Here is a 26,155-nt window from a genome sequence, read left to right on the forward strand (position 1 = left end):
CATATCGTTCTCTCTGGCGGTCCTTTTCTTACATGAACGCTGAATGATTAACAATCCATGGAGCTTTCGCTATTTGTGCCTTTCTCTATATAGGCAATAAGTTACTTATTCAAGGATCTTCACTACCCCCAGCCTAGACCAGATCTTGGATAATGTAGAAACGCACCTAAAGAGAAGATACCAGCATGGAAGGGGAAGGACACGTCAGTGCTTCAGGGGTGTGCGGGATAATCTGGTGCAAAATAGTAGTTTCAGGGCCGTTCAGGCAAAAAGCCAAAAGTGGCTGAAGGCTAAAGCGGCAAAAGAAAGCTGTCGAGCGAATCAAAAAAGACAGATGAACTAAATCATACAACAGTTGGTATTCGTTGGTGGTCACCGACCCAACTACTAATCTATGTATGGCAGAGCGTACGGGATGCCCAGTTCCCTTAAGTCTATGGTCGTATGTGGGATGATGTGATTGCATCTGTGTTCCTGTTTCAATCACTACTTTGCGGTCATTACGAGTGCAGAAATCTTCAGCCAAAAAGGGAGCCGATCCGGCCTAACATGGTAATTGTTGCTGCCGTTCCCACGGCTCTGCGACTAATGTAATGACTGACTGGGTTAACGTTCCATGCTACCATCTCTTCCCCAATGGCCTAGCTATATTCAAACAACCGAAAAAGGAGCCGGTCCGGCCTTAACATGGTAATTGTTGATGCCGTTTCCACGACTCTGCGACTAACCCAATGGCCTAGTCATATTCAAATGACTTCTCAGAGTCCATCAGGAAGTTCGCATCGTTGTTCCTCTCACCATTTGTTGAAGGCATTGATATCAAAGCCCTCCCACAAAAGCCTTCCATACTCAAGTTCGCGGACAACTTTTCCATCACCATCCCACCAAATCGCCGATAGCATGATCATACCCGAGGATTCGCCCGCCTTGATTCCAGGGGGGAAGGTTAGGCTTGGCTGCCTCGGGGGGATCAATTTTCAATGTGAACCGTGTCACGCTTTCCAAGACCGCACACGAGCCGGGCTCGGAACTGCCGTGGAGCGAAATGGCCTCAACTGAGATATCCTTCATAAGACCGCCAAATCCCTTGTTCTGTTGGAACCAAGTCTCTTTAGGTGACCTCACAATACCGAGGGCTGTATAGAAATAGAGTGTTAGAATGGTATTTGAGAAGGGAAAAGGGAATTAGCTCTTACGGATATCGGACATGTGATAATCATCAGCCACCATATTATCCATTTTCGTGGCATCGGCATTGGCGAAAGCTTCGAAGTACTCAGTAATGCGCGTCAGCAATACCTTGTCCTCGTGGTTTCGGATACGGGCATTGTTAAATGCGGGTGAGGTCGAAGCCATATTGTATGATATGTGATGTAGTAGGTGTTATAAAATGACTATGGTTGTTGAAAGGATAGGCAAAGGATGGAAGCCGTATTTATACTTCTATACCTCAATTCGAGTAAAAACTAAATCAAAGGGTCCCCAAGTTCTCTTCACCTACATCAAATCCCGACGCGTAGTTCGTCACACTTCAGCTGCAAGCTAGAACCAGTTTTCGCCACCTGGGCTTGCCGGCTTTCGAGAGAATTAAGTCATTGCCAATTGAAAAATATTTAAGAGTTACACCATAGTGCATATTGTCTGTAATAATCTACATCACCGCCACCTGCGGCTTTTGTTCCACAGCGCATAACAACTGGACAAGGTTAAGGACGGTGTTTTACATAATAAGAATTCATCGTACTTTCCTCTTGAGGCAAAAGTCGTCTTGAGACAGGCTACACCATAATTTCTTTAGTATTTAATCACCGCTACCTATAGCTTTTATTCCATAGCGCATAATAACTGGACGAGGTTAAGGACAATGTTTTACGCAAACAAGAATTCATTATACTTTCCTTTTAAGGCAAAGAGTGTCTTGAGACAGAGATTGATGTAAGACAACCATTGGTAAAAGACAATGGATTCAAGTAATGATCAGTGGGGAAAAAGCAATTGAAGAGGCCTGGTCAAAATGAGATTACTCTACAGTATATTGCAATAATAAATGCTTGGCTACTCAACAAGCCCTTCTCCGCCAATTTTGCAGGTCCGTGCATTTTTCAATACCTCTACACCCCCCACATCTTTGACAAAAGATATTATTTCAACCTACTTGTCACAACCAACTTATTACATAACATAGCGCACGCGGAAAACGAATGACATTGGCACCAATAACCACTTTATGCCAGACCTCGAGAACGCAGGGAAATCGACCATATCTACCGGGGCATGAGCTGGACCCTAACAGCTCCCTGAGAGGTATTTTGTCGAAGGTTCTCTGCGCGAACTTCGGTCATGGTGATTATTGGTACGTTCGTAGGTACGTTCGTACTTCGAATATGCCTCAATTGAAAGACCCCAAAATCAGCCAATCAGAACGAAGGATCAACGGCAACTCCCGCTCGCCGGCCAGAGATCGCCGAGATCGAGCCTTACCAATTAGCGCCCAGCATCACATCGCCCCGGTTACACACCCCACTGAGTTATTTCTGGTACTGCAATTGACGTAGCAATTAGTGCAGCAATAATTGACGCGTGAATTACGCCACACTCAGCAAGCAAGGAATACGACCCGCCCCCACAATCACACCAACTCGCGTTACACGAGGATGATTTACATGCCCCACCTGGTCGTACACCAGCACGCACCTAAAACACGACCCCTTGCCTATAGCATATGGGCCTCATGACCTATAGCGTTCAACAATTGGTGTGATATAGAAATACCATAGTGCTGGCTTGGCGGGACCCTGCGTAGGCTAGTGGGTAGATAAAAATCCATGAGGACACTAATAAGGTGGTGCTACCCTTAACCAAACATTCTTACATAAGATTTCTCTTCGTGGCTTACTACGGTCCTAGTAACTCTAGGCTTTAGCGAGTTAACTAATTATAGAGATAAATATATAGAGGATTTTCGCGAGGTTTGATGCACCATAAAGGTGTATTAGAGTCTACCTATAGTTAGGTGACCTATAGCCTCCGTACATAGATGGCGCTTCTTCCTCTGTCCCTTCTTCTCTCCTCTATATACCTCAATACTATATTATTCTATCAATTCGTTTCTTCTTGTAGCAGTAAGCTATACTACTTTAGCTTTCTCTCTTTCTTTCTTTCTTTCTTTCTTTCTTTCTTTCTTTCTTTCTTTCTCCTCTGATCCTCGACCAGCGTGTAGCGCTGACAAGAACCGTTTTTTCCTAAGAAGTTATCTGTGGGATCTAATAGAAACGTGCCCGAGCCTGCGATCTCGATAAGTTAGGAAGAACACCACAATTTCAGAAGAACACTACTGCTAGCCACATTAGGGAAAGCGTAGTAAATGTAATTCAGAGAGTAACATTATTGAGTACATACCCAAGTACCTACTTGCTCACGTTATTTTGTAGACTACGCTGGAATTTGAAGGTGATCAAAGACTGATACCCACTAAGCTTACTTATATGATGACTCCAATGAAGCGTCATCTCGCATATTGAAGTGAATTAAGCGAGGGTGATGCGATGTCCTTCCATAATTGAGATAATTCTTTTACTGAATTACAACTACTGCGCCATACCAGATATAGAAATGATGTGGTGTCCAACTGATTTTGTGGTGTTCAAATAGTGAGCTCCATTTGGAAGCTTTGCAGGAACACATAACAAGTTGAAGCCTTCTCATCCAACCACACCTCCAGCCACCATGCTCGTGAAACAATATTTCTTGGACTATTTGATAACTGGGGGTTGATTTTTAGGGCAAGAAGGGCACTGAATAACAAGAATATGTTGTGTGGCCTCGCAGCCTCTCACACTTTCTCTTTCCATACAATTTCTTTACTTTTTTGGACTGCTTTGGTATGGGTTGGGCCAGAGAGTAAGGGAGTCTCTAATGGTAGCTCATCCAGCATTTGCCTCGAGTTTGTTCTTAAAACCATTCTGGCTGATGCTATTTGTCCCACACGTGAACGTCCTTATTTTCATTAATCATTAATATAGAAATTTGCCTAAAACAAGTTTTGCTTCAAGTACACTTGGTAAGTTTTCTTTGAACTTTACCCATCACCAACGCGCTTATGAACCGCATATCCTCAAAATACTAGCTGGCACGGTTCTCCAATCCGCCACATTCTCAATAGGAGGTTGATTTAATTTGCCCAATACATATGCTTGTCGTATTGAAAATGCCCTTTTGAAATTAGTAGCGAGTCCCTAATCGTAAGTTCAGGTGATGAACGCACAAATAGGATAAGAGGTTGGCCGAAGTTTGGGTGTGACTGGAAGATATATTGATCAGTTTGAACAAAAAGGTCTGAGCCCTGGCACTTACTTCATTGCCCCAACAATATACAAGGAGCCGATCAATCCAGAATCTTTGATATGTTGAATCACCATTGGGTCCTGTAGCAATTCGGGAAAATTCTGGCTTGTCGGAAAAAGGCGATTACCATCCACTGCCGCCCACACACCGCGAATCTCGTCTCTTTGAAAAATATTAGCCCTGAGTTAGTACGGTTCAGCAAATGCTTACATAGGCTGTCCTTGCAGATTGAAATATTGCCATTCGATAAAAAAGAACCCCCGTGGATCAAAGTTCAGCTTGCAAAATGGTTCGTAGACCACATTGACGCACCATGCATGTATACCCGGACTGAATACGGTGTAAGGGGTTCCTACATCACCAATTGACAGCTCCCTCATCTGGAGGTATAGAAGCCCTTGATCTTGCCCGGTGTTCGTCAAATCGAGTAGATCATTGACAACATAAATCAGAGATTTGCTGGCAGAATGCGACTTGGTCAAACTTTCACGAGTTTCTGCATCAAGGGCACCACCTAATGCAATTTCAAGATTGGTGATGATCGAAGTGAGCGGCGTTCGAAACTCATGAGCAGAATTGGCCAGCAAAAAGTGACTTTGCATGGAATTTTGTTTCTGGCGCATAACTTTGATGTATTTACCGTAAACGAAGCACAGTATGGCTGCTATCTCCATGTCGTTTTCGGTCCACTCTCGAGATTGACCTAAAACTGTCTCTCGCCAAGCTTCAAAGCTACTACGAGGTTCCAGATACCGCGCGGTTCCCTTTTGTTTTACGACGTTATAAGGGTCACCACCCCATTTTATCTCCGAAAGATGGCCCTTGCGGAAGAACACAAGGGAGTCACGACCATCAGCCGATAATGGCATGTACAAGAACCCCGAGATGATTTTCAGACCGGGAGGGTAAAAAAAATCGGGAAAGTCTCGAATGATATCGTAGGAGGCGAGCACGGTGTTTGTTTGGCGTATGCGGAGGAATCCTAACAGGGCGAGAATTTCTTGCGAGTTAGTGTTATACATACCGCCAAAGAGATGTGTTTCTTCATGAATCGAGAGAGCTCCGTAGTCTGCATCGAATAGCCGTAGCAAGGTGTCTGCTGACGCAATAATGTAACTCGAAGGATTGGTTTGGGTTGGAAATGTATTGATTAATCTCCGTGCTCGTAGTCGAGACGTATAGGAAAGACGTTTGATATTGCGCGACACCACATCGCCTAATAGGCGGCACATTTTCCGAATGGGGAAGGACACGCGCATGCCTTCATTTCCGTAGGAATGGCAAGAGATCAAGCCCCACAGATCGTTGGAACCGTTAACGCTAATGGACATACATGAACGAACTTTCATATGGGTAAGATATTTGATGTGAATAGGTGATATAGCACGCAAGTATGCATGTGTCATATCTAAAGGTGTTTTTAGGTCTTCCATTGTTCGGCATACAAGCCGTGATGTAACTTGGTCACGATCATAAAGTAGCCGAACTTTATTGATTCTGTACAGTTCACGGGCTTGCTGGGGGATATCGGAAGCTGGGAAGTGGAAGTCTTGGTATAGATCAGCAGAGTGTTGAAGTTGGGGATCAACCAGCTCGGTAACAACTTGGCCGTTCCAGCTGCTATCAAACCGATATATTAAGACTTTGTGGAATCCAGTTAGATCCTTGATGAGGCTTGCAGTGGCATGAAGTAGGGTCTTGAGATCGTTAGCTAGGCCTAACTGCTCTTGGATCTGAGTCAAGGCACCGAAAACCTCCATTGCCGCGGCCTCGCCCCTACTTCGCCGAGCATTACGAAAAGTCCGAAGTGGCTGACTGAGATTGATATGGGTAGTCGTAATCTGCTCGATAGTGGGAGATTCACTCAGGGAGCTGCTGGTTGGGCTTGTTTCGGTTCCACCAACATTAAGTGGGTTGAGCTCATCATCTTCAAGTTCAAGTTCACAGATAATCAAGTCTTTTTGAGTTGGGTTGATATGTGCCGCGCACCAAAATCGACGGATTTGACCAAGACCTGTAATAATTGAGAGGGAGAAAACTTCAGGGCCATCTGCAGTGGTGTCGTGCATATCGTCGCGAAGAGAATCAACATGATACAACAGTGTGTCTGCTTGATCTGCATCGAGGATATCACAAAAGCTCTCCAATTCAAATAGTTGGTTGGGAGAGTATCTCATGAGTTCATATGAATTTTCGCTAACAATCCGAATCGCAAATAGGTTTGGAGACTCCTCTCGCAGTGCGATGATCACACCAAAACTTTGGATGGCACCAGGTATCCTGATCGGTTCGTCCTCACAGTATTGGAAGATGGGCCCATCTCTTCCTGTAATTACGGCGTGTCCATTTTCAATCATGATATGCTTGAATCTAGTTGTCACATGATCATGGGCCTCGCCATATGAATGCCCCGGATACAGTGGTTCTTGGAGGATCGCATTCATTGCAGGCTGGTTTTCGCTTGACAGTGTATCTTCCGTTATTAACCTGGGTATGTTTGTCGCCATGCTTTAAGTGTTTGCATTTTGTTTTCAATCGATGAACAATATATATACGGAATAACTTCAAATAAGTGGTGACGTAGGGTGGCTTTCTACGGCCAAAGGTCGCATCATCTTGTGCTTAGTCATCATTCTGGACCTCATGTTTAACCTGGCAGAACAGCTCAAACCACCGTCATCACGAAGACAAAAATCAACCAAGTCAAGCTCATGCAGTCAGGAACAACCTACTGGATTGCCATACATAGGTATGTAAAGGACAACGTAAAGGCAGTGATTAGAGTCGATGTTCTCCCACAAAATCAGACCAAAACATCCCGATTAGGCATGCGACTATTTTGGCCGCTAAGTAGATGGCGCTTTTTGATCTAGATAGTGTTAGTGGCTTCAAACACTCCATGAGGTAGTGGATGGCATCGAAATTCATGGAATAGCTCTCGTTAGGCAATATAGTTTTGACAATGCCCTATTGGCTGCAAGCCACCTGACTAGCCTGACACCGATGACGCCTGCCCGACGCCAGTGGCTGACCCTGTTTGAAGAACTTTATATACCTTACTTAGAGTTGCTCTTCCCAAGGTTGACACATTTCCATCTCCAGCAATTTCGAGTTATCATCCAACATGGCTTTACCATGGATCTATGCCGTTCGGATCGCCCAAATCATTTTTGGCCTGATCGTATTAGCTTTGACTGCCTATGGTGCGTGGATGCATGAGCCTCTATATTCCCCGCGTTAACCAACTAACCCTCTTTTTTTAGTGGTCAGTACCTTCAACGGGTGGTCGTACTCCAGTACTGTGGATTTCAACCTGTTCCTGGGCTGCTGGACAACATTCCTAGCCACTCCTTATCTGGCAGCCGCGCCGATCTATGCGCCACACCTCGCCCACCACTATGTGATTCCGGCTGTAGAAGTGATCACAATGATCTTTTGGTTCGCGGGCTTTATCGCCATGGGTGCTGAATTACCCCCCGCGGCCGGCTGCACATACAGTACCTGTCGTGCCCTCCAAGCCGTGACGGTGTTTGGATCTTTTGAATGGTAAGTTTTACCAATCTCTTCAACTTCATCAGCAGCTGACCCGGTCGGACACAGGGCCCTTTTCGTGGTAACCACTTATTTCGCCATTGTCGATCTCATGAATCATCGCAATAGCGGCGAGACTGCCCAAAAGACTCATAATGCCCATCTTGGAGTCTGAATGGCCGAGGATATTGATGCGTGTGTGGTGAACAATAAGTGAGAGCGAGTTTGTTTTATTTTGTTTATGTTTAAGCGTTCCCGATACCCAAGCTGTATGTCATACTAATTAGTGGAATGCGCTTATCGCCCCACGGAAGCGGTGGAATCCACGGTTGCGGCCAATTCACGGTTGATTTTTTTTCCTCAAGTCGAGATCCCGAAATCCTCGTAATTGCAGTGGAGTTCATTGGTCGAGGCTATTCTTTTCATTCGTTTCTCTCTCTCAGATCCAGAGAATGGATAATGAAATTAGTATTACATAAATTCCTCACTATTATCTGTAGCATCATGGCATGATGTTATATTTGTAGCGTCACATCGAGATTTTTGAACTCTGACTGATAAGCAATAGTCATACACTTGATCAATAAGTATTGATATGAAAAGTCCACGTAACGCAATATATGCAGGAATTCCTGGAACTCCCAATCAGTCGCCACCAGAGGGAAAATCTCTGTTGGGGACCGTGGCCCACATTGACGGGAAACATTGAAAAAGTTCGTCGTGGAACGGGAAAACTTTGATTGAAAAGAAAAACTTTTCTATAGATAAGATTGAAGTTCCAGCATCGAGATTGATTTTTCTACGGAGTAGAGATCCTTCTCAGGCTTGATCTCTCAATCAATCTCTTAACGTTGCATCGAGTTTCTTTTACCTAAGATTTTGTCCCCCTCTGCCGATCTAGGACGTAGGGTTTGACAGCGTCGCGTGTTTCTCCACATCGGCCTTTCCCTCGGAGGCATCCGCTCCTGTGCAGGTTGCGGTCCTAAGTGGAGACTGGTGCGCGCGACCTCTTGACTCAATTCAGATCCTTCTTTCCTCCACTTCCGATTACCGCTCACCATCGACAACGTCAGGTATGGCTTCTGGCAAGAGCTGGAGTGCGCCGTGGTCTGAGAAGGGAAAGATGGATTACGAGACTCCCATTACATCGTCGCAGGTGCCCGCCGACGATGATCAAGACTATGAGAAATATGGCGCCAACCGGGACTCCAACCCCATGCCCGACTTGAAACGGAAACTGAAGAGCAGACACTTGCAAATGATTGCCATTGGTGAGTTAGACGCTCTATCGACTCAAGATATGTCACGCTCACAATTCCTTTTTTCTCTTCAGGTGGTACAATTGGAACTGGTCTCTTCATCGGTAGCGGTACCGCCATCGCAGATGCTGGCCCCGTGGGCGCTCTCATTGCATACATCTTCGTCGGAACCATCGTTTACTCCGTCATGACAGCCCTTGGAGAAATCGCCACCTATATGCCCATCCCCGGTGCCTTTACTGCGTATGCGACGCGATTCGTTGATCCCAGCTTGGGATTTGCCATGGGCTGGATCTATTGGTTCTCTTGGGCCTCGACTTTCGCTCTCGAACTTACCGCCACCGGTCTGATCATTCAATTCTGGGATAGCACCATCCCCATCGCTATCTTCATCGCAATTTTCTGGGTCGTGATCATTATTTTGAACATGCTTCCTGTTAGCTTCTACGGTGAACTCGAGTTTTGGTTTGCCAGCATCAAAGTGAGTTAAAATCTGCGCCTGCGTTGTTGAAATTCATGCATCTCGCAACTTTTATTCAGCAGAGCTTTCAATGCTGACTGGGAGCTATAGGTTCTTACCGTGATCGGTTTCATGATTTTCGCCATTTGCGTCGATGCGGGTGTTGGAACCCAGGGATACCTCGGTTTCCGTTACTGGGTCCACCCCGGACCCTTCGTTGCTTACATGGTCGATGAAATTGGTGGCCAAGACGCCCTGGCCAAATTTGTCGGCTTCTGGTCCGTTTTGATCCAGGCTGGCTTCTCCTACCAGGGTACTGAGTTGGTCGGTATCGCCGCTGGTGAGACCGAGAACCCTCGCAAGACTGTCCCTGCGGCGATTCGCAAGACATTTTTCCGTATCATTTTCTTCTTCGTCCTGACCATTTTCTTTATTGGCATCGTCGTGCCTTCCAATAACCCTGGTCTTCTGGCGAGTGAGGGCAGCGGAGCCAGTGCTAGTAACGCCAATGCCTCTCCATTTGTGATTGCGGCTCGACTTGCTGGAGTTCAGGCGCTTCCCAGCATTATCAACGCCGTTCTGCTCACAGTGGTGCTTTCCGCCGCCAACTCGAACGTTTACAGCGGTAGTCGTATCATTATTGGTCTGGCGCAGGAGGGTTTCGCGCCGCGCTTCTTCAAGAAGACGACTAAGGGCGGTGTGCCCTATTATGCCGTTGGCTTCACCGCTCTCTTCGGCCTTTTGGGTTTCCTAAATGTGTCGGATGCGGGATCGACCGTTTTTAACTGGTTGCTCCAGATTGCTGGTGTGGCTGGCTTCATCACCTGGGCCTCTTTGAACCTTTGTCATCTTGCCTTCATGCGGGCGCTCAAGGCGCGTAACATCTCCCGGGATGTGCTGCCGTACAAGGCTATGTGGCAACCATATTATTCGTGGTATGGGCTGTTTTTCAACGTCCTGATCATCCTCACTCAAGGATTCACCGCGTTTATCCCGAACTTCCAGGTAAAGGAGTTCTTCATCGACTATCTCAGTTTGATCCTGTTCGTGGTCCTTTACGTGGGCCACAAGCTTATCTTCCGTCCGCCGTTCGTCAAGCCTATTGAAGCCGACCTGGACACGGGCCGAACCACCTTTGACAATGAGACTTGGGAAACGAATGAGCCTACCACTTGGTATGGCAAGGCGTGGCTCTGGATCTCTGGATAATTGATCGAGTAATTTTTAACCCTTTTTACATATACTTACTTTTTGGTTTTGAGCTTCTTGGCATTGGGTGCGGCGTTTCAGTACATACAATCAGTTGTTACCTATATATAGTTTGTCTATATAGTATATCTCCTCTAAGAAGCATACATTTAAATTTTACATATTTATACCGAATTTTGTGCAAACCTAAAATATTAGGTATCATAGGACCGAAAACGTCGGGACATCCCCATGTGAAACGCATGTGGAATCCATGAATGACATCGGCATGCATAAAGTTCGGGACAGGGGTGGCAAGCCACTAGTGCAGGAGTACTTAATAATGTATGGGGCCTCCCACTGTACAACAGGTACCCGCCCCCAAGCCGAGGTTCATCTGCAGGGTCCACTTTGGTCTTGACACGAGATGGAGAAATTGCCTAACATTGTCGCTTTCTCCGGATTTCTCTTCGTACAACTCCGCCCCCTTCTTTCTCCCTCCCCACACTTTCTACTCTCCTGTAAAGGTGGACGTTGTGCTGGGACACTCTTCACTTCTTGTCTCTGTATTTTCTCTCTTTAGAAATCCCTCAAACTTTCACTTGCAGGTCCATTTCAGAACGAGGTAAGTGCTTCCCGAGGTTGCCGTCTATCCGCAATGACAGGGTTCTGACCGTCAGAGTGCAACTCTACCAGATAGATCATCATGTTCTTCTCCCCACCCGCTCACCTCGCCAGGGCCGAGGAACTCAAGAAGGACCCCCCGAATGGTAAACCATACTGTATATCCATTCCCGGAAGCGAACAGCCTGGTCGCAGCCCGGTGTATCGCGCATGGCATTCTGAAAAGGAGTTGTTGAAGACACTGGATCCTCAGGTAGGCGACTACTATTTCGCTACGAGAACAAGGAAGTCGGATCGTTAACGTTACACCGCCTTGTAGGTTGTGACTGCTCATGATATGTTTGAATCGACGGCCAACCGCCAACCTAAGAACCACTGCCTCGGCTGGCGCCCGTTCAACCCCGCAACCAAGACCTTCGATGATTATCAGTGGCTCACATATGAGACTGTACAGAAGCGGCGTGCGGCGTTTGGTGCTGGTCTAGTGGAGCTGCATGTCAAGCACGACTGCCACCGCCCCGGCCAATATGGAATTGGTCTTTGGTGCCAGAACCGACCAGAATGGCAGATCACTGGTAAGCTCTTACTTTAGCCAGTTGATGCTTTTCTCAGCAACTGATTTATCTTTCAGATTTGGCTTGCATGTCCCAGGGCCTCTTCACTGTCTCCATCTATGATGTGTTGGCCTCGGACGCTACAGAATACATTATTAACCACGCGGAGCTGAGTTGTGTCGTCACCTCTCTTCCGCACATCCCCACTCTCCTTAAGCTCAAATCAGTCCTGCCAAACCTCAAGATGATTGTCAGCCTGGATCCTCTTGATGCTGGTGAACAGGATGGTCATTCCAAGCGCGCTCTGCTGGAGTCTATGGCCGCTGACCAGGATCTTGCGATCTACACAATTGACCAGGTCGAGGCTCTGGGAGAAGCCTCAAAGCGTGGATACAACCCGCCCTCCGCTTCGGACACGGTCACCATCAACTACACCTCCGGCACCACTGGACCACCTAAAGGTGTTGTTCTGACCCACCAAAGCGCTGTGGCTGCCACTTCGGCCGGTCTCATCACCATCGGCCAGTCTCGAGGCGACACCATGTGCTCTTACCTTCCGCTAGCTCACATCTATGCCCGTCTAGCGGAGCACGGAGCCCTCTGGGGTGGTGCCCGAATCGGCTATTTCCATGGTAACATTGTGGAGCTGGTTGATGACCTAAAGCAGCTGAGACCTACTGGCTTTATTTCCGTCCCTCGTCTCTACAACCGCTTTGGTACAGCAGTCCGGGCTGCCACTATTGAGGCACCCGGCTTCAAGGGTGCTCTGTCTCGACACATCGTTGCTGCTAAGACAGCCAATCTCAAGAATCCAGATCTATCCAAGGCTACGTTCCGGCACGCACTGTATGACCGGATATGGGCTAAGAAGGTGGCTGCAGCACTTGGGCTGGACCGCGCAAAGTACATGGTGTCGGGTTCGGCGCCTTTGGACCCTTCGTTGCACGACTTCCTACGTATCGCTACTGGTACCCCGGTTATTCAAGGCTACGGTTTGACTGAGTCTTATGCTTGTAGTACTGCCCAAGCAGATGATGATGTGTCATCGGGTAACTGTGGCCGTCTGGCTCCATGTATTGAGGCCTGCCTGGCCTCTCTGCCGGACATGGAGTACTCGGTGGAGGATAAGCCCTTCCCTCGTGGAGAATTACTGCTGCGTGGCCACAGTATGTTCCAAGAATACTTCAAGAACCCCGAAGAGACTGCAAAAGCGGTGACAGAGGATGGCTGGTTCCGCACTGGTGACGTGTGCACTTTGGATGCCATGGGCCGCTTCATCATCATTGACCGTCGCAAGAACGTGCTCAAGCTAGCTCAGGGTGAATATATCTCCCCCGAGCGGCTGGAGGGTCTCGTGCTTTCGGAGCTAGGCTACCTCGCCCAGGGTTACATTCATGGCGACAGCGTTCAGACCTTCCTAGTTGGCATTTTCGGTGTTGCACCTGACTTGTTCGCTCCATTCGCTAGTAAGGTTCTTGGTCGTACAATCGAAGGTACGGATCTGGATGCGATCAAGACTGCTCTAGAAGATGACAAGATTCGCCGTGCCGTAATCCGGGATCTTGAGCGCGTGGCCAAGAAACACAAGCTGGCTGGCTACGAGCGGGTTCGCAATGTTTCTCTGAAGCTGGAACCCTTCACCGTGGAAAACAACCTACTTACTCCCACGTGAGTCTCCTATATGCTATTTCATTTGCCAGATGTTCGTTCTTTACTGACTGTGATTATAGGCTTAAACTGAAGCGCCCTCCTACTGTCAAGCTGTATCGCGGACTTTTGGATCAGCTCTATGCTCAAGCGCTGGAGGAGCAATCTGCCCCTCGGGCCAAGCTGTAGTTTTGGAACTCCCTAGACATATCTTTCTCTTGTCACGGTTCATAATGCCCAGGTGGTTGAACCGACCGGCCCAGCAAGAGTCTGGATCGGGTTTTGTACATAGATCTAACTTTGGCCTTAAGCCGGGCGCATTGTAGTATATTGAGCTTGAATGAACTTTTATCAATTTTTATCATTTGTCCTTCCAAGGTTCCGGAATCCGTCCAATGCTACCTGAGAAGGTACCCGTGAACCAATATTGGAAGTTCAGGTACCTGGAGGATAGATAGCCCTCCAGCGGTAGCCCGGATATATCCTTAGATATATTTACATATTCAGCTGGCTACTTGTATATTTTTGATGGCGGGGAAGATCCCACCCGTGGACCTGAGCAGTTGCTTTGGAGTTACTTTATCTGCATCTATTGTTTTCTAGCACGTTGTAGTCTTTTTTCATCAACCTGAGAATTATCAAGTAAGACTAGGGGAGAGAAAAAAAAGATCAAAAAAAGATATGACAAGAGTGGGATTTGAACCCACGCCTACAAACGTAGATCAGGAAATGATGTCAAGGTGAACCTTAACCTGACGCCTTAGACCAACTCGGCCATCTTGCCAATTGCTTGTGTAGAGGTGAGATATTTTAAATTATGTAGGAAAAATACAAGACACATAAATAAACCCACTTCTGAAGCGTTTTTGAGCCTTTGGAAAAAAGTTATGTACACAGAATCAAAAAAACTTAAACCTGTGGATCATTATGTAAAGATGTTGAAGATAAATATGTACATGACTATATGACCTGCCCGAAATAGAAGACATATCCTAGAAGAAGAGAAAATGAACTAGGTCCCGCACAATAATGTATGGGTGCAAGAAAAACCTTGAGACAAAAAAGAAATGACAAGAGTGGGATTTGAACCCACGCCCCGAAAACGAGATGCGGAAATCTGGATCAGGTGAACCTGAACCGCACGCCTTGGACCAACTCGGCCATCTTGCCTGTTGATGTATTGTGGCCAGAAATAAAACTACATGAAGCGGGCTATTGACCCTTGTACCTTATCGCTATATCTGTGGATCGACACGCACCCACTTACCATACGGGGTATACTCCATAGTTCCATATATTCTTTCTTGGACATGATCCCACTAATTGATCAGAGATCATATGTGTATTTCCATTCGATCATTTAAATAAATTAAATTAACCCATAAACTTTTACCTGTGGCCTACTGTGAGCCTAAATATTACGTTACGATCTACGTTTTGATTATCTTACTTGGGTACCTACTTGGGTATTGTTATCATCACCGCACCGCGTGATGGCTTACATACGCAGCATGACATGATCCCCGCGTTTTATCTGAATGTATTCTTGACACTACATTTACTTTCCCTTTGACCAAAAACTACCTTGTCCTATGTTTCCACCATGCGACCCGTTCCGGATCTACCACCTTACTCTCGAAAATCCTCCTTTGACGCTCCCTCTCCGTCCCTTGATCCCCGCAGCACTGCCCCCGCAACCTTCTTCCTATCACAGAACCCGCATGCCTCCGGGCTAGACCCGGACCTTACTCCACAAGGGGCTGGGGACCTCAAGGAGAGTATGTATGGGGTACAGAGTCTAAACGAAACAATATCTCGGTCGGAGTTAGCTGCAAGCTCATGCGACCACCCGGACCCAGCCTCGAGCAAGTCGTTGCAGGAGGATGATATGGAAGAGTCAAAGAATGCCCGACGACGCTCGACCTTGAAACCCTTTGGTTCTGTGATTCGGGAATCATCGATGCGACCATCGCTCACCGATGCAGCATCTCGTCCGTTAACCCCACTTCACCCTGATGAGCCATCTTCACTTCCCAGTAGCCCAAAATCAATCTCCAACCAATCTCTCCGACCCCTCGACGACATTTCGATCACGGATGAAACCGGTAGTCAAATTATTGAATCGGACGAAGAGTATAGGCCGGGGCCTTCGCCGCGCCTGGGGCCCCATGGAGCGTCGCAACTTATTATGCCAAGTATAAAAATGCCAAGTCGCCGGCCCTTTACAGAGAGGGGAAAGGCCATGGGCCGGTTCAAGATTCTTCTGGCTGGTGCTCCAGGTGGGTTATGGAAAAGTTTAAGTTCATTTAGAGTATTCTATCTCTTACTAACGATGCATCAACAGGCTCCGGTAAAACATCCCTCATCAAATCCATTGTTCAAACCTGCGAAGATATCGTACACGTTGATTCACTTCCTTCGGTGGATTCGTCTTTGGAGAGGCGCCGGTCGTCGCGCCCCCACTCTGATTCAGTCCCCACTCGCGGGGCCGCTATCGCTGAGATATACGCTAGTACCAAGCCCTATCCCTCCTGGTGGTCAGACCTCGAGGACTCACGTGTACTGCGGCGTCGGAAGAGTATTGGAGAAATTGTGTTGGAGCGTAATCTCTGCTTTGTTGATCAACCTGCCACGTCACTGAGCTGGGCGGGTCAAACCGACGTGGTTCTGCAGTACATGCGACAGCAACTCCAGCGCGCAACAGCAGCCCTTGCCGTTCCTGGTATTGATTTCCAGAATCTATTGGCAGGGAATGGTGGTTCCCAGGTGGATGCTATCCTATACCTAATATCAAATGGTATGTATCTGGTCACTCTCACCCTGAAAGAACTTGACGCTAATGAGTTGAATAGATACACTGACGACAGACGTGCAGTGTATTCGCAAGCTCTGCGAGCTAAGCAATGTCATACCGGTTGTGGCCAAAGCGGATACTCTGTCTTTTGATGAAGTCACGTCTTTAAAGACTAAATTCCATCATCAGGCACAGGATGCCGGAATCAAGCCCTTCATGTTTAATGACGTGCTACATGGAGGACTCCATGGGTTGGAGCCTCAGCCACCATACACTGTGTCATCTGAGAAGACTATCGATATGGAAATCATGGATGCTAGCACACTCATGAGTCCTGATTATGTTCAGCCTCTTAGTACATCTGAACTCGATACCTTGGTGGAAAAACTTTTTGACCGAGATAACCTCGCCTGGATGCGGCACTCGGCTGCCAAAAAATTAATGCAGCTACGCGGCGACTTTCCTCCCATCCCGCGGACAACAACTCCGCTTCATAATGCACTCTCTGGTACTACTGCGGGCTGGAGAGCTGCCTCTGGTTCGTCTATGGATACGTCAATCTCATTTGGCGAGTCGGCACCAAGTTATGCAATGGCACGGATTTCAGATTATACGAGACATGAGGAAAACATGGCCCAGGTTCGGCTGGCACATTGGGCAACAGACTTAAACCGAAGTCTGCAAAATGAACGTGACCGATACGCATCACTGGCCAGAGGCGATCGCGCCATATGGCTCACCGAGAAACTGAATGAATGCGTTGTGGATGGTTCGCTTGTGCCCATCTCGAAAACCCCGGGTTTTTGCGGACTCCAAATCCCTACCCACGAAAAGGGATCCGGCACTGCCATGAAAGCTCACCCGGGTACACCTTCAACTTACCGTGTTGCTAGTCTCAGCAGCCATGACCCTCTAGGCGTGGTTGGCTGGATTGACGACCTCGGACGACACAGCTGGGCAATTATGCAAGTCGTGGGCGGCGTTGGGGTTGTTGGTGGACTGGCCTTCTGGTTTGCTCGTGCGTGGGGACTTCCATCACGTACCTTATCTGAACTACAAGTGGAGTACTGGTTTGGAAATCTAGAGCGATGACTTCATACCCAATGATTCTATCATGGCCGACTGTCGGTTATGAAGATTGAGGACATGAACGAGCGACGCAGGTTCCACCAGAGCATGGACTTATGCATATCAGGATCGAGGAAAATCTTTTGCTAGCAGGCTGGCGTTTCGTTTCCCGGTGATCTTTCTTTCCCCTATTCCCCCTAGCATTATCAGTATTTTAACGCTACATTCTTCCCCAACACGTTTCTTGCCCTTTCCACATGCACCAACATGAGTTGTGATAGCTAGAAAGTACTAGCTGGGTTTAATAACACCAAACAATCATCCACGAATTCATCTTCAAACTCGTAGTATTCATAATGTACTACCTCATGCATTTATTTCCATTTTGACCAATTGCATAAATTGTACCCCCACCATCAATCCCACAAAGCACAATCTAAGAGGATGGCTCAACCAACTCCTCAAACCGTCTCAAGTCCATATCCTTCTCCAACAGAGGAATGACATAGGGATCGAAAGTCTTCCAGTACGGGTTGTTAAGGTGGTACTGCTGCGAAGATTCCTGCTCGTAGCGCTCAACGATGGTGAAATCCTGCGGGTCATGCACAGACTGCATCACGAACCAGGAGAGAGTCTCCTTATCCTTCGAGTAAACGGCCGAGGCCTCGAGGAGCTTAGCGTGCAGCTTGGAGATGGACTCCTTGTCTGCCTTGGCGCGCATGTCTGGATGCAGTTAGAAGGGATTCAAAAGAGCTATCTCCACGAAACAAGAGGAATTCAAGGGATCAAGGAATATGAATGCACAAGCTTGACAGAATTGTATACGTACGGACAACGATTGTGTAGACCATTTTGACTGAGGGTGGTGTGTATGTTCAATGGAGGTACCCCTCGAGCGGGGCAGAGGGGCATTTTACCTTTATATCACAGCTCCCGAAATTGCATCGGTGAACCGGGTTCGGGTGGGTTTGGTGGAGTAAAAATCACCGAGAAAGGTCCCGAGGTGAGTCCGACATTGTGGATCATGACAAGGTTGAAACTAGGTTGAGATGGAGAGTGGAGTTTACTGTAACGTACTTCTACTTTGGAGTATACTGCAATTGCTCAGGTGCTGTATTTCTATAGCAAATACATACAAATAAATATTATGGGGAAGATGGAAGAAAGAAATAATTGAGCTTCATTGTAAAGAAAAAAGGTTTAAAAAAAACATCAAGGGTCGTATCCCGTTTCCCATTTCCCATAAGAACTTTGATTTAAGCAAGAATAAGTTGAAGGGGGAGACATTTAGTCAACCTCCTCCATGGCGCTCTCGCCAGTGGCCTCGGCCGGGGCAGCGGCCTCGGTGGCAGTCTCGTCAGCGGTCTCAACATCCTCGTCGATGTTCAGGCCCAGGGAGACGAGCTTGTGAATGCGCTCAGCGAAGCTGGCAGGCTCCTCAATGGTGAAGCCGGAGACCAGCAGGGAGGTCTCGAAGAGCAGCTGGGTGATGGACTTGACGGTACGGTCGTTCTCGCCGTTGGCCTCAACCTTGTTCTTGAGCTCCTTGATAATGGAGGACTTGGGGGAGATCTCGAAAGTCTTCTTGGAAGACATGTAAGAGCTCATGGAGGTGTCACGGAGGGCCTGGGCCTTCATGATACGCTCCATGTTGGCGGACCAACCGAACTGGCCGGTACGGATGGCACAGGGAGCACCCATCAGCTTGTGGGAGACAACAACCTTCTCGACCTTCTCGCCGAGGATGTTCTTGAGGGCCTTGGCAAGCTCCTCGTACTCCTTCTCCTCCTTCTCGCGCTCGGCCTTCTCCTCATCGGTCTCCTCAAGCTCGAAGTCCTTGGTGATGTCAACCAGCTTCTTGCCGTCGAACTCCTTCAGCTGAGTGAAGGCGTACTCGTCAATGGGGTCAACAAGGAACAGAACCTCGAAGTTCTTCTGCTTGAGGGTGTCCAGGAAGGGAGACTGAGCAACGGCCTTGATGGACTCGCCGGTGATGTAGTACATGTTCTTCTGGTGCTCGGGCATGCGAGTAACGTAGTCGGTGAGGGAGGTGACCTCATCACCGGTCTTGGTGGACTGGTAACGGAGCAGCTTGGCGAGGGTGCCACGGTTCTGGGCATCCTCGTGGACACCGAGCTTGATGTTCTTGCTGAAGGCAGCGTAGAACTTGTCGAACTGCTCACGGTCCTCGGAGATCTCAGTGAAGAGCTCAAGAGCCTTCTTGACGATGTTCTTCTTGATGACCTTCATGATCTTGTTCTGCTGGAGGGTCTCACGGGACAGGTTGAGGGGCAGGTCCTCGGAGTCGACAACACCCTTGATGAAGCCCATCCACTCGGGAATGAGGTCGGTGGCATCGTCAGTGATGAAGACACGGCGAACGTACAGCTTGATGTTGTTCTTGGTCTTCTTGGTCTCGAACAGGTCGAAGGGAGCGCGCTTGGGAACGAACAGGATGGCGCGGAACTCAAGCTGACCCTCAACGGAGAAGTGCTTGACACCGAGGTGGTCCTCCCAGTCGTTGGAGAGAGACTTGTAGAAGGAGGCGTACTCCTCAGTGGTGATGTCGGCGGGGTTGCGGGTCCAGATGGGCTTGGTCTTGTTGAGCTCCTCCTCCTCGATCTTGGACTCCTTGACGGTCTTGGTCTTCTTCTCCTGCTTCTTCTCATCCTCGTCATCGACCTCCTCGACCTTAGGCTTCTTCTCGTCACCCTCCTCCTCCTCCTTGGACTCCTCAGCCTCCTCATCGGGGACCTCAGTCTCGGTCTCCTTCAGGACGTGGAGGTAGATGGGGTAGGAGATGAACTCGGAGTGCTTGCGGACAACCTCCTTGATGCGGCTCTCGTTAAGGTAGTCGAGCTGCTCATCCTTCAAGTGGAGGACGATCTTGGAACCACGGCCGAGGGGCTCACCCTCGGTGTCCTGGGTCAAGGTGAAAGTACCACCAGCGGCGGACTCCCAGATGTACTGCTCGTCATCGTTGTGCTTGGAGACGAAGGTAACGCGGTCAGCGACCAGGTAGGCGGAGTAGAAACCAACACCGAACTGGCCAATCATGGAAATATCGGCACCAGCGGACAGGGCCTCCATGAACTGCTTGGTACCAGAGCGGGCGATCGTACCGAGGTTGTTGATGAGGTCCTATGTAGAAGATTAGCAAACTGATTTTTTCCATTCGTTTCGCTTTCCAATGGCTTATTGAATGGATACTTACAGCCTTGGTCATACCAATACCGGTATCACGGATGGTGAGGGTCTTGTTCTCCAAGTCGGGGATGATGTCGATGCGCAAGTCCTTGCACGAGTCGAGCTTGGAGGGGTCCGAGAGGGACTCGTAACGGATCTTGTCCAAGGCATCGGAGGCGTTGGAGATAAGCTCACGAAGGAAAATCTCCTTGTTGGAGTAAACGGTGTTAATGATCAGCCCAAGCAGCTGAGAGATCTCAGCCTGGAACTCGAAGGTCTCAGGCATTGTGGCGGTGTGGGAGGGAGAATTCTGATAATGGAGAAAAAAGAGTTAGAGGGAAGAAAGAGGACGCTGGTGAAGAAAGCGATGAAAGGCAAGAATTGTTTGGGTGGCGACGGGTGGAAGAAATATGGATGACTCCCAAGGTACAATTGAATTTTCGCTCTTGACAAGAGACAAGTAGGATGTAGAGGTGAAGTGAAGAAGTCGGTGAAGGGGGATGCAAACGTACCAATTATAAAGAAGTGAACTACCACAAACCAGATGATGGAAAGGAGAGAGAGTGGAATCGGGGAAGCTTTTTGACTTAAGGAAATCTCTGGTGGGTTTCCACGATGATCCAGGAACTTCCATCACCTCTTCCCGGTCGGTCAGGCAACTCTTAGTTCTAGATTCTTCTGGCCTAGTGCTTTATTTTATTTTGTTATACGTCTAATATTCATTTTTCTTTTTGTTTCTTAGGTATAGCTTCGCATTCCCCCCAATTTCCCCCCATTCATTGGTTGACTAGGAGATTCTATGATAATCGGTGCGAATCGATGTCCCGCAATTGAGGGGAGCTTGGGGTTGGTGCCTTAAGGCATCCACTATCTAGAACCTTCTTATAACGTTTCATATAGTACAAAGAAACATCTTACATCGTACTCGGATGAATCTATTCCGTAGATTCCTGTATTGCATACTCAATATCCTGCAATCTCTCCTTTTTTTTCTTCATTTACATCTCCTCTCACCATGGTCCCCATAGAGCAAAAAAATACATCAAATGAACCGGAAATAAAAATAAGGCAAAACAGAAAGAGAATGGGACCAGATGGTGCAACACTTCAAAATCCGGGAGCTTGCTATGCGAGATAAAATATGCGAGAATAGGTCTTGTGGGACACAAGACAAGAGGAAATATAGGTCAAAAGAATCGTCAAGTCAATATGGCCACGAGACAACCCAGACCAGAAAAGAAAAAAAGAAATAGAGAGATAGAAAATCCAGTAACCAACAAGAAAAGGCAAAACCAAACCAAAACATAATGCCCAGAGGGAAGGAAAGAGACACAACTTTTCCAGCCAACCCGGACCCAACCGCTAATATGCACTGTGACAGGAAAGAAAGGGAAGGGGAGGGGACGTCACATAACACATGTCATTAGGAAAAGAGGGACACCCAAGAGTCAAAAAAGGAAATCAAAATCGGAGTAATACAGATCCTGAAAAAATCATCCAGGGGATGTAAAGACTTAGGCAGCCTGGGTCTGGCTGCGGCCCTTGTTGGCGGCCACGTTGCCACCACGACCACGGGGAGCAAAGCCACCACGGCCCTCACGCTGGAAACCACCGCGACCCTGGCTGCCAGTGCGGTCACCACGGCCACGAGCACCACCACGGCCGGCGAAGCCATTGCCACCAAAGGCATTGCCACGAGGACGGCGCTCCTCAACGACGATCTGCTCACCGCTAACCTGGTGGGGGTTGGCAGCGACGGCAGCAGCGTAGGCGGAAGGCTCAGCAAACTCAACGAAAGCGCAGTTCTAAAATATTATACATTAGCCAGAATTTCACAAAAAAGAGATATGTCAGGGAGGACAATGGACGGACCTTGGGACGGTTGATATCGAAGAACTTCAGCTTGCCAAAGCGAGACAGAGTCTGCTTGAGCAGGGCAAAGTCGACCTTTTCGGTGACGTTCTTCATGTAGCCCAAGACAGTCTGCTCCTCAGCACGAGACTGAGTCTTCTTGTGCTCGCCACCGGCGGTTTGCCAGCCAGCGGCGTCGGTGGAAGGAGCATCCTGAGAGCGGGTCTCGGCAGCGGGGGCGGCGGCGGGGGTAGCGGCAGCAGCGGGCTGGGGAGCATTGGCAGCAGGAGCAGCGGGGGCAGCCTTGGGCGCAGCAGCAGGGATAGCAGGGACGACCGGAGCAGCACCCAGCTTGGTGGAAGAGGCGATGCTAGCCCAGCTCTTGGGGACCGCAGGAGTAGGGGCAGACTCCTTCTCGGCGGGGGCTTCCTTCTGCACAGGGGCAGGAGTGGGCTCCGGAGTGGCAGGCTTCTCATCGTCCACAACCTCAGCCTCAACGGCAGGAATAGGAGTCTCCTTGACTTCCTCCTCGGCAGGGGTGCCATTAGTCTGGGGAACAACTTCCTCGGGCTGCTCGGCCACACCATTGGTCTCGTTCTCGAGCTTCTCGTCAACCTTGGAGGCAGCGACTTCATCAGTCACCTGGGCCTCAGGGGTAGCGACAGGCTCGGGGACCTCGGTGGCCTCAACCTGAGCAGCGGGCTCTTCCAGCAACTCCTCCTCCTCCTCTTCCACCAAGTAACGGAAAATATCGTTGAGGACATAGTAGCCGCTGGGCTGCTCGGCGAGGACAAAGGTCTGTGCGAACTTGCGGGACGGCTCGGACTTGTTGGAGATCTCACCAATGACAGCCACCAGGATGTTGTCAAAGGAGGCCTGAGAGTCGACATTCAGGACGCGCACCTTGCAGTCCTGGAAGTCGAGCTGCTTGATCTTCTCGTTGATAGCCTAATGAAATGAATAGAGGTCAATATGAGATTGTTTTGCGGGAGAATATGATCAGTCCAAAGCTCGCACCTTAGTACCAATGGCAACGGGGACCGACTCGGCCTCGGTGCCAAAGACAAGCTGAGACCGCCGAGAGTAGAACAGAGGCAGCTTGTCGGGGTTACGGCTCATAGTGGTGTAGTACTGCTCAACGAAGAACCAGCCCACCTCATCCTTGGTGATCTCATTCTTCTGTTCGGTGGGAGTGGCGGTCGTAGGAGTGGAAGACTGAGCGGGCTGGAAGTTGGCCGCGGTGTTCATGGTAGGGTGGGCAGGGTTGAAAGCCTCGGGGTAGGCGTGCTGAGCAGGGTAGTTGCCGTTAACAGGAACCTGGGACATATCGGCCATGATGCTGGAGGGGCTTGGGTGTTCCGGAGTTGAAGTGAAAACGGGATCGAAAATTATAGAAGTGGGTCGAAGGTATATCGATAAGCACCCGAGAAAGACGATGAGTAGACCTCTACAACAGATCGAGGTGTGTGAGATCTAGATGAACCTTTTTTGTCGCTCGCTTCACTAAAAGATGGTCAATTCCGATATCTCCCACAATGCTTTGGCCTCGGCTCGCGGGTGACTCACAAATGCGCAAAAGGACGAGGGACCAATGCAATCAATTGAATGACGAAAGTGAAAGAAGAGAGCCGAAAGAACTGAAGAAAATGGTGAATTCTCGATTGAGATGCGGAGTGATCGGGGAAGTATAGCTGTAATGGAATCCACGGGAAAGATTCTGCGAAGGGTGCACGCGGGAGAGATGACCGAGAGAAAATGGGGAGAAAAGACGTGGGGATAAGATCGAGTATACACGGATAGAGAAGAGGAAACGGGGGGAACAAAAGAAGATGAGATGAAGTTCTGAGGGGGGGGGAAATTCGCCTTCGAAGAAAAAGCGACTTCCTCGATTGCGACTCCGTGCGGGTTTCGGTGGGCTTGGCACACATTCACCGCCCGGCAGAACTAGGTATAGAGTCTATATAGAAGTCGCTGAAATGATTAAGAGATGTTCTCTGTACATTTCGTCTTGCTCAAAGCTTTCAATTTCCAATCAATCTCCAAAATCGTTTTGCTGGAGCCGACGCGAGTTGATGTTCGACTGCTAACATCTATGAATTCGACTTTGCCATCAAGCATAAAACGGTCATTCGGTAACTAGTGAAGACGGAGTTTTTCGGTCTTTTGGTCATTTTCATGTATGTATATAGGCGAAGAACGTCAGACAGGGGCTGTGGAGATGAATCATGAATCAGGTCCGGAGAACATATACTAGAGATGAAAGAAGGTTATACAAATATCATTCAGATCAACGCCATGGAAACCGAGAAAAGAAGGAAGGGGGTATGAAAAAAAAAAAAAACATGAGAGCAAAGCAATCAAAAAAAAACAAATACGGAAAAGAAAGAACAAATGTCACAGATGAAAGCGATCGGGGAGCCTCAGTCAAGAAGCGCATAAAGGGTGCTCAAGGAATAAAAAGACATCAGAAGATGAGCCCGAACCATCCAGAGACATCATTGCAGATGATGTCAGCATTTTCAATTCGGCATGCTGTACAGACAATGGTGTCTAAGCGGTGGTGCTCGCAGCAGCCTTCTCACTGAGCGGCTTGCGCATCACAGCATCCTGACCGGTCATTCGTCGTCCGAGGGCGCGTTCCACCTTAGCTCCAAGAGCCAACTTGTTCAAGTTGTCGGACTTCTCCTCAGTGGGCACAAAGCGTTGCGCTTGCAGGGGCTTGTTCTCCAGGCGCTCCAGACCATCACCGAGGTGGGTGATGTCAGCGACTCTAGGGTCTCCACTGGGCAGGCTTCCAATCGTGCGTTCGGAGGCAGCGAGCGAGGGGCTTCCGCTGACGGTAGAGAATCGCTTTGAGGTCCGGTTCTGAAAAAGATGTGTTAGAGGCATAATGCGCTTATCAAAAGCCCTGGTGGGTGCCGGGGTGGCAATGAAGGAGAGGGGTTGTAAAGGGGGGAGCCGGGGTAAAGGTTCCTACCGAGTTCGTCATGATGGGCCGCTCGGAGTCAAGGGACGTTTGGCGAGCCATTTCCGTCGGTCAAGAGGATGAGTTTGAGGGAGTCGTTAGGGGTGGGTTTTTGCGGTGATGAAATGGAGCGAAATACTGCGGAAATAAATAGATTAGCATAAGCGATCTTGTTCGGGGTCGGGGCTCTCGCCCCCAAGGTCAACCCTTGCAAGAAATCGTAAATTTATCACATACCGACGGGCCACGACTCTTTAGGATTTGAAGGGAGGGGAATGGGGTCTGGAAAGAGGAAAAGTTCCAACACGTAGGGCGGGACTGAAACCACCAATGCAGCCACGGAGGAACCCAGTTTCTGCTTGCGACTCAGACGACTCAGGAGGCGCCAAACGGCGTGAGTGGGTCGCAGACCGGCGGTGGGGGTATATGGGAAAACGGAGCGGAGGGATCGACTTAGTGCAAAACTGTACTGGCAAAAGGGTATTGACGATCCCTTCAACACGGAGGAGATAAATGCGATAAAGGGGAAAAGTCAGCAAGGGGATTTTTGATGGATACGATGGAAACGATTAAAATGATTTAACGAGGGGATAAGCAAGGCATTAGGATGAGTTTAGCTATATGCTCCCCTTTCTCTTCAACACTAAAATCCCCTAGTGGAACTTTGCCACGTGCGGATCAGCC

At 48.6% G+C, this 26,155-nt stretch overlaps 10 protein-coding genes across 10 annotated transcripts; 4 read left to right on the plus strand and 6 right to left on the minus strand.

Annotated features, from left to right (window-relative positions):
• Positions 1–873: 873 nt before the first annotated feature.
• Positions 874–1,356, minus strand: N7503_001529 (uncharacterized protein; the record flags this gene model as incomplete). Its single annotated transcript, XM_057061076.1, has 2 exons — positions 874–1,136; positions 1,197–1,356. 2 exons carry the CDS (start codon positions 1,354–1,356, stop codon positions 874–876), a joined length of 423 nt encoding a protein of 140 aa, XP_056925038.1.
• A 3,194-nt stretch (positions 1,357–4,550) lies between these two features.
• On the minus strand, positions 4,551–6,788 carry N7503_001530 (CheY-like superfamily; the record flags this gene model as incomplete). The annotated part of the gene is made up of 1 exon (XM_057061077.1): positions 4,551–6,788. One exon carries the CDS (start codon positions 6,786–6,788, stop codon positions 4,551–4,553), a length of 2,238 nt encoding a protein of 745 aa, XP_056925039.1.
• Positions 6,789–7,379: 591 nt separating this feature from the next.
• N7503_001531 (MARVEL domain-containing protein) lies at positions 7,380–8,050 on the plus strand (the record flags this gene model as incomplete). The annotated part of the gene is made up of 3 exons (XM_057061078.1): positions 7,380–7,547; positions 7,608–7,890; positions 7,945–8,050. Exons 1-3 carry the CDS (start codon positions 7,469–7,471, stop codon positions 8,048–8,050), a joined length of 468 nt encoding a protein of 155 aa, XP_056925040.1. The 5' UTR covers positions 7,380–7,468.
• A 900-nt stretch (positions 8,051–8,950) lies between these two features.
• N7503_001532 (putative arginine transporter) lies at positions 8,951–10,803 on the plus strand (the record flags this gene model as incomplete). Its single annotated transcript, XM_057061079.1, has 3 exons — positions 8,951–9,146; positions 9,209–9,615; positions 9,706–10,803. The coding sequence occupies 3 exons, from the start codon at positions 8,951–8,953 to the stop codon at positions 10,801–10,803; spliced, it is 1,701 nt and encodes a 566-aa protein (XP_056925041.1).
• A 685-nt stretch (positions 10,804–11,488) lies between these two features.
• On the plus strand, positions 11,489–13,796 carry N7503_001533 (putative AMP-binding enzyme; the record flags this gene model as incomplete). The annotated part of the gene is made up of 4 exons (XM_057061080.1): positions 11,489–11,659; positions 11,726–11,981; positions 12,038–13,628; positions 13,691–13,796. 4 exons carry the CDS (start codon positions 11,489–11,491, stop codon positions 13,794–13,796), a joined length of 2,124 nt encoding a protein of 707 aa, XP_056925042.1.
• A 1,414-nt stretch (positions 13,797–15,210) lies between these two features.
• N7503_001534 (uncharacterized protein) lies at positions 15,211–17,493 on the plus strand (the record flags this gene model as incomplete). The annotated part of the gene is made up of 3 exons (XM_057061081.1): positions 15,211–15,886; positions 15,952–16,404; positions 16,460–17,493. 3 exons carry the CDS (start codon positions 15,211–15,213, stop codon positions 17,491–17,493), a joined length of 2,163 nt encoding a protein of 720 aa, XP_056925043.1.
• Positions 17,494–17,905: 412 nt separating this feature from the next.
• Positions 17,906–18,378, minus strand: N7503_001535 (putative quinol monooxygenase; the record flags this gene model as incomplete). Its single annotated transcript, XM_057061082.1, has 2 exons — positions 18,299–18,378; positions 17,906–18,192 (listed from the first exon to the last, which is right to left on the minus strand). Exons 1-2 carry the CDS (start codon positions 18,318–18,320, stop codon positions 17,906–17,908), a joined length of 309 nt encoding a protein of 102 aa, XP_056925044.1. The 5' UTR covers positions 18,321–18,378.
• A 186-nt stretch (positions 18,379–18,564) lies between these two features.
• hsp90 (chaperone Hsp90) lies at positions 18,565–21,234 on the minus strand. Its single transcript, XM_057061083.1, has 3 exons — positions 21,168–21,234; positions 20,684–20,965; positions 18,565–20,610 (listed from the first exon to the last, which is right to left on the minus strand). The coding sequence occupies exons 2-3, from the start codon at positions 20,939–20,941 to the stop codon at positions 18,757–18,759; spliced, it is 2,112 nt and encodes a 703-aa protein (XP_056925045.1). The 5' UTR covers positions 20,942–20,965; positions 21,168–21,234; the 3' UTR covers positions 18,565–18,756.
• Positions 21,235–22,169: 935 nt separating this feature from the next.
• N7503_001537 (NTF2 and RRM domain protein) lies at positions 22,170–23,841 on the minus strand (the record flags this gene model as incomplete). Its single annotated transcript, XM_057061084.1, has 3 exons — positions 22,170–22,460; positions 22,528–23,454; positions 23,524–23,841. The coding sequence occupies 3 exons, from the start codon at positions 23,839–23,841 to the stop codon at positions 22,170–22,172; spliced, it is 1,536 nt and encodes a 511-aa protein (XP_056925046.1).
• A 1,215-nt stretch (positions 23,842–25,056) lies between these two features.
• On the minus strand, positions 25,057–25,534 carry N7503_001538 (uncharacterized protein; the record flags this gene model as incomplete). Its single annotated transcript, XM_057061085.1, has 2 exons — positions 25,057–25,371; positions 25,484–25,534. The coding sequence occupies 2 exons, from the start codon at positions 25,532–25,534 to the stop codon at positions 25,057–25,059; spliced, it is 366 nt and encodes a 121-aa protein (XP_056925047.1).
• Between the last annotated feature and the right edge of the window lie 621 nt (positions 25,535–26,155).

The sequence above is a fragment of the Penicillium pulvis genome (assembly GCF_028828015.1).
Source record: "Penicillium pulvis strain IBT 33274 chromosome Unknown contig_12_segment0_segment0, whole genome shotgun sequence".
Lineage (NCBI taxonomy): Eukaryota > Fungi > Ascomycota > Eurotiomycetes > Eurotiales > Aspergillaceae > Penicillium > Penicillium pulvis.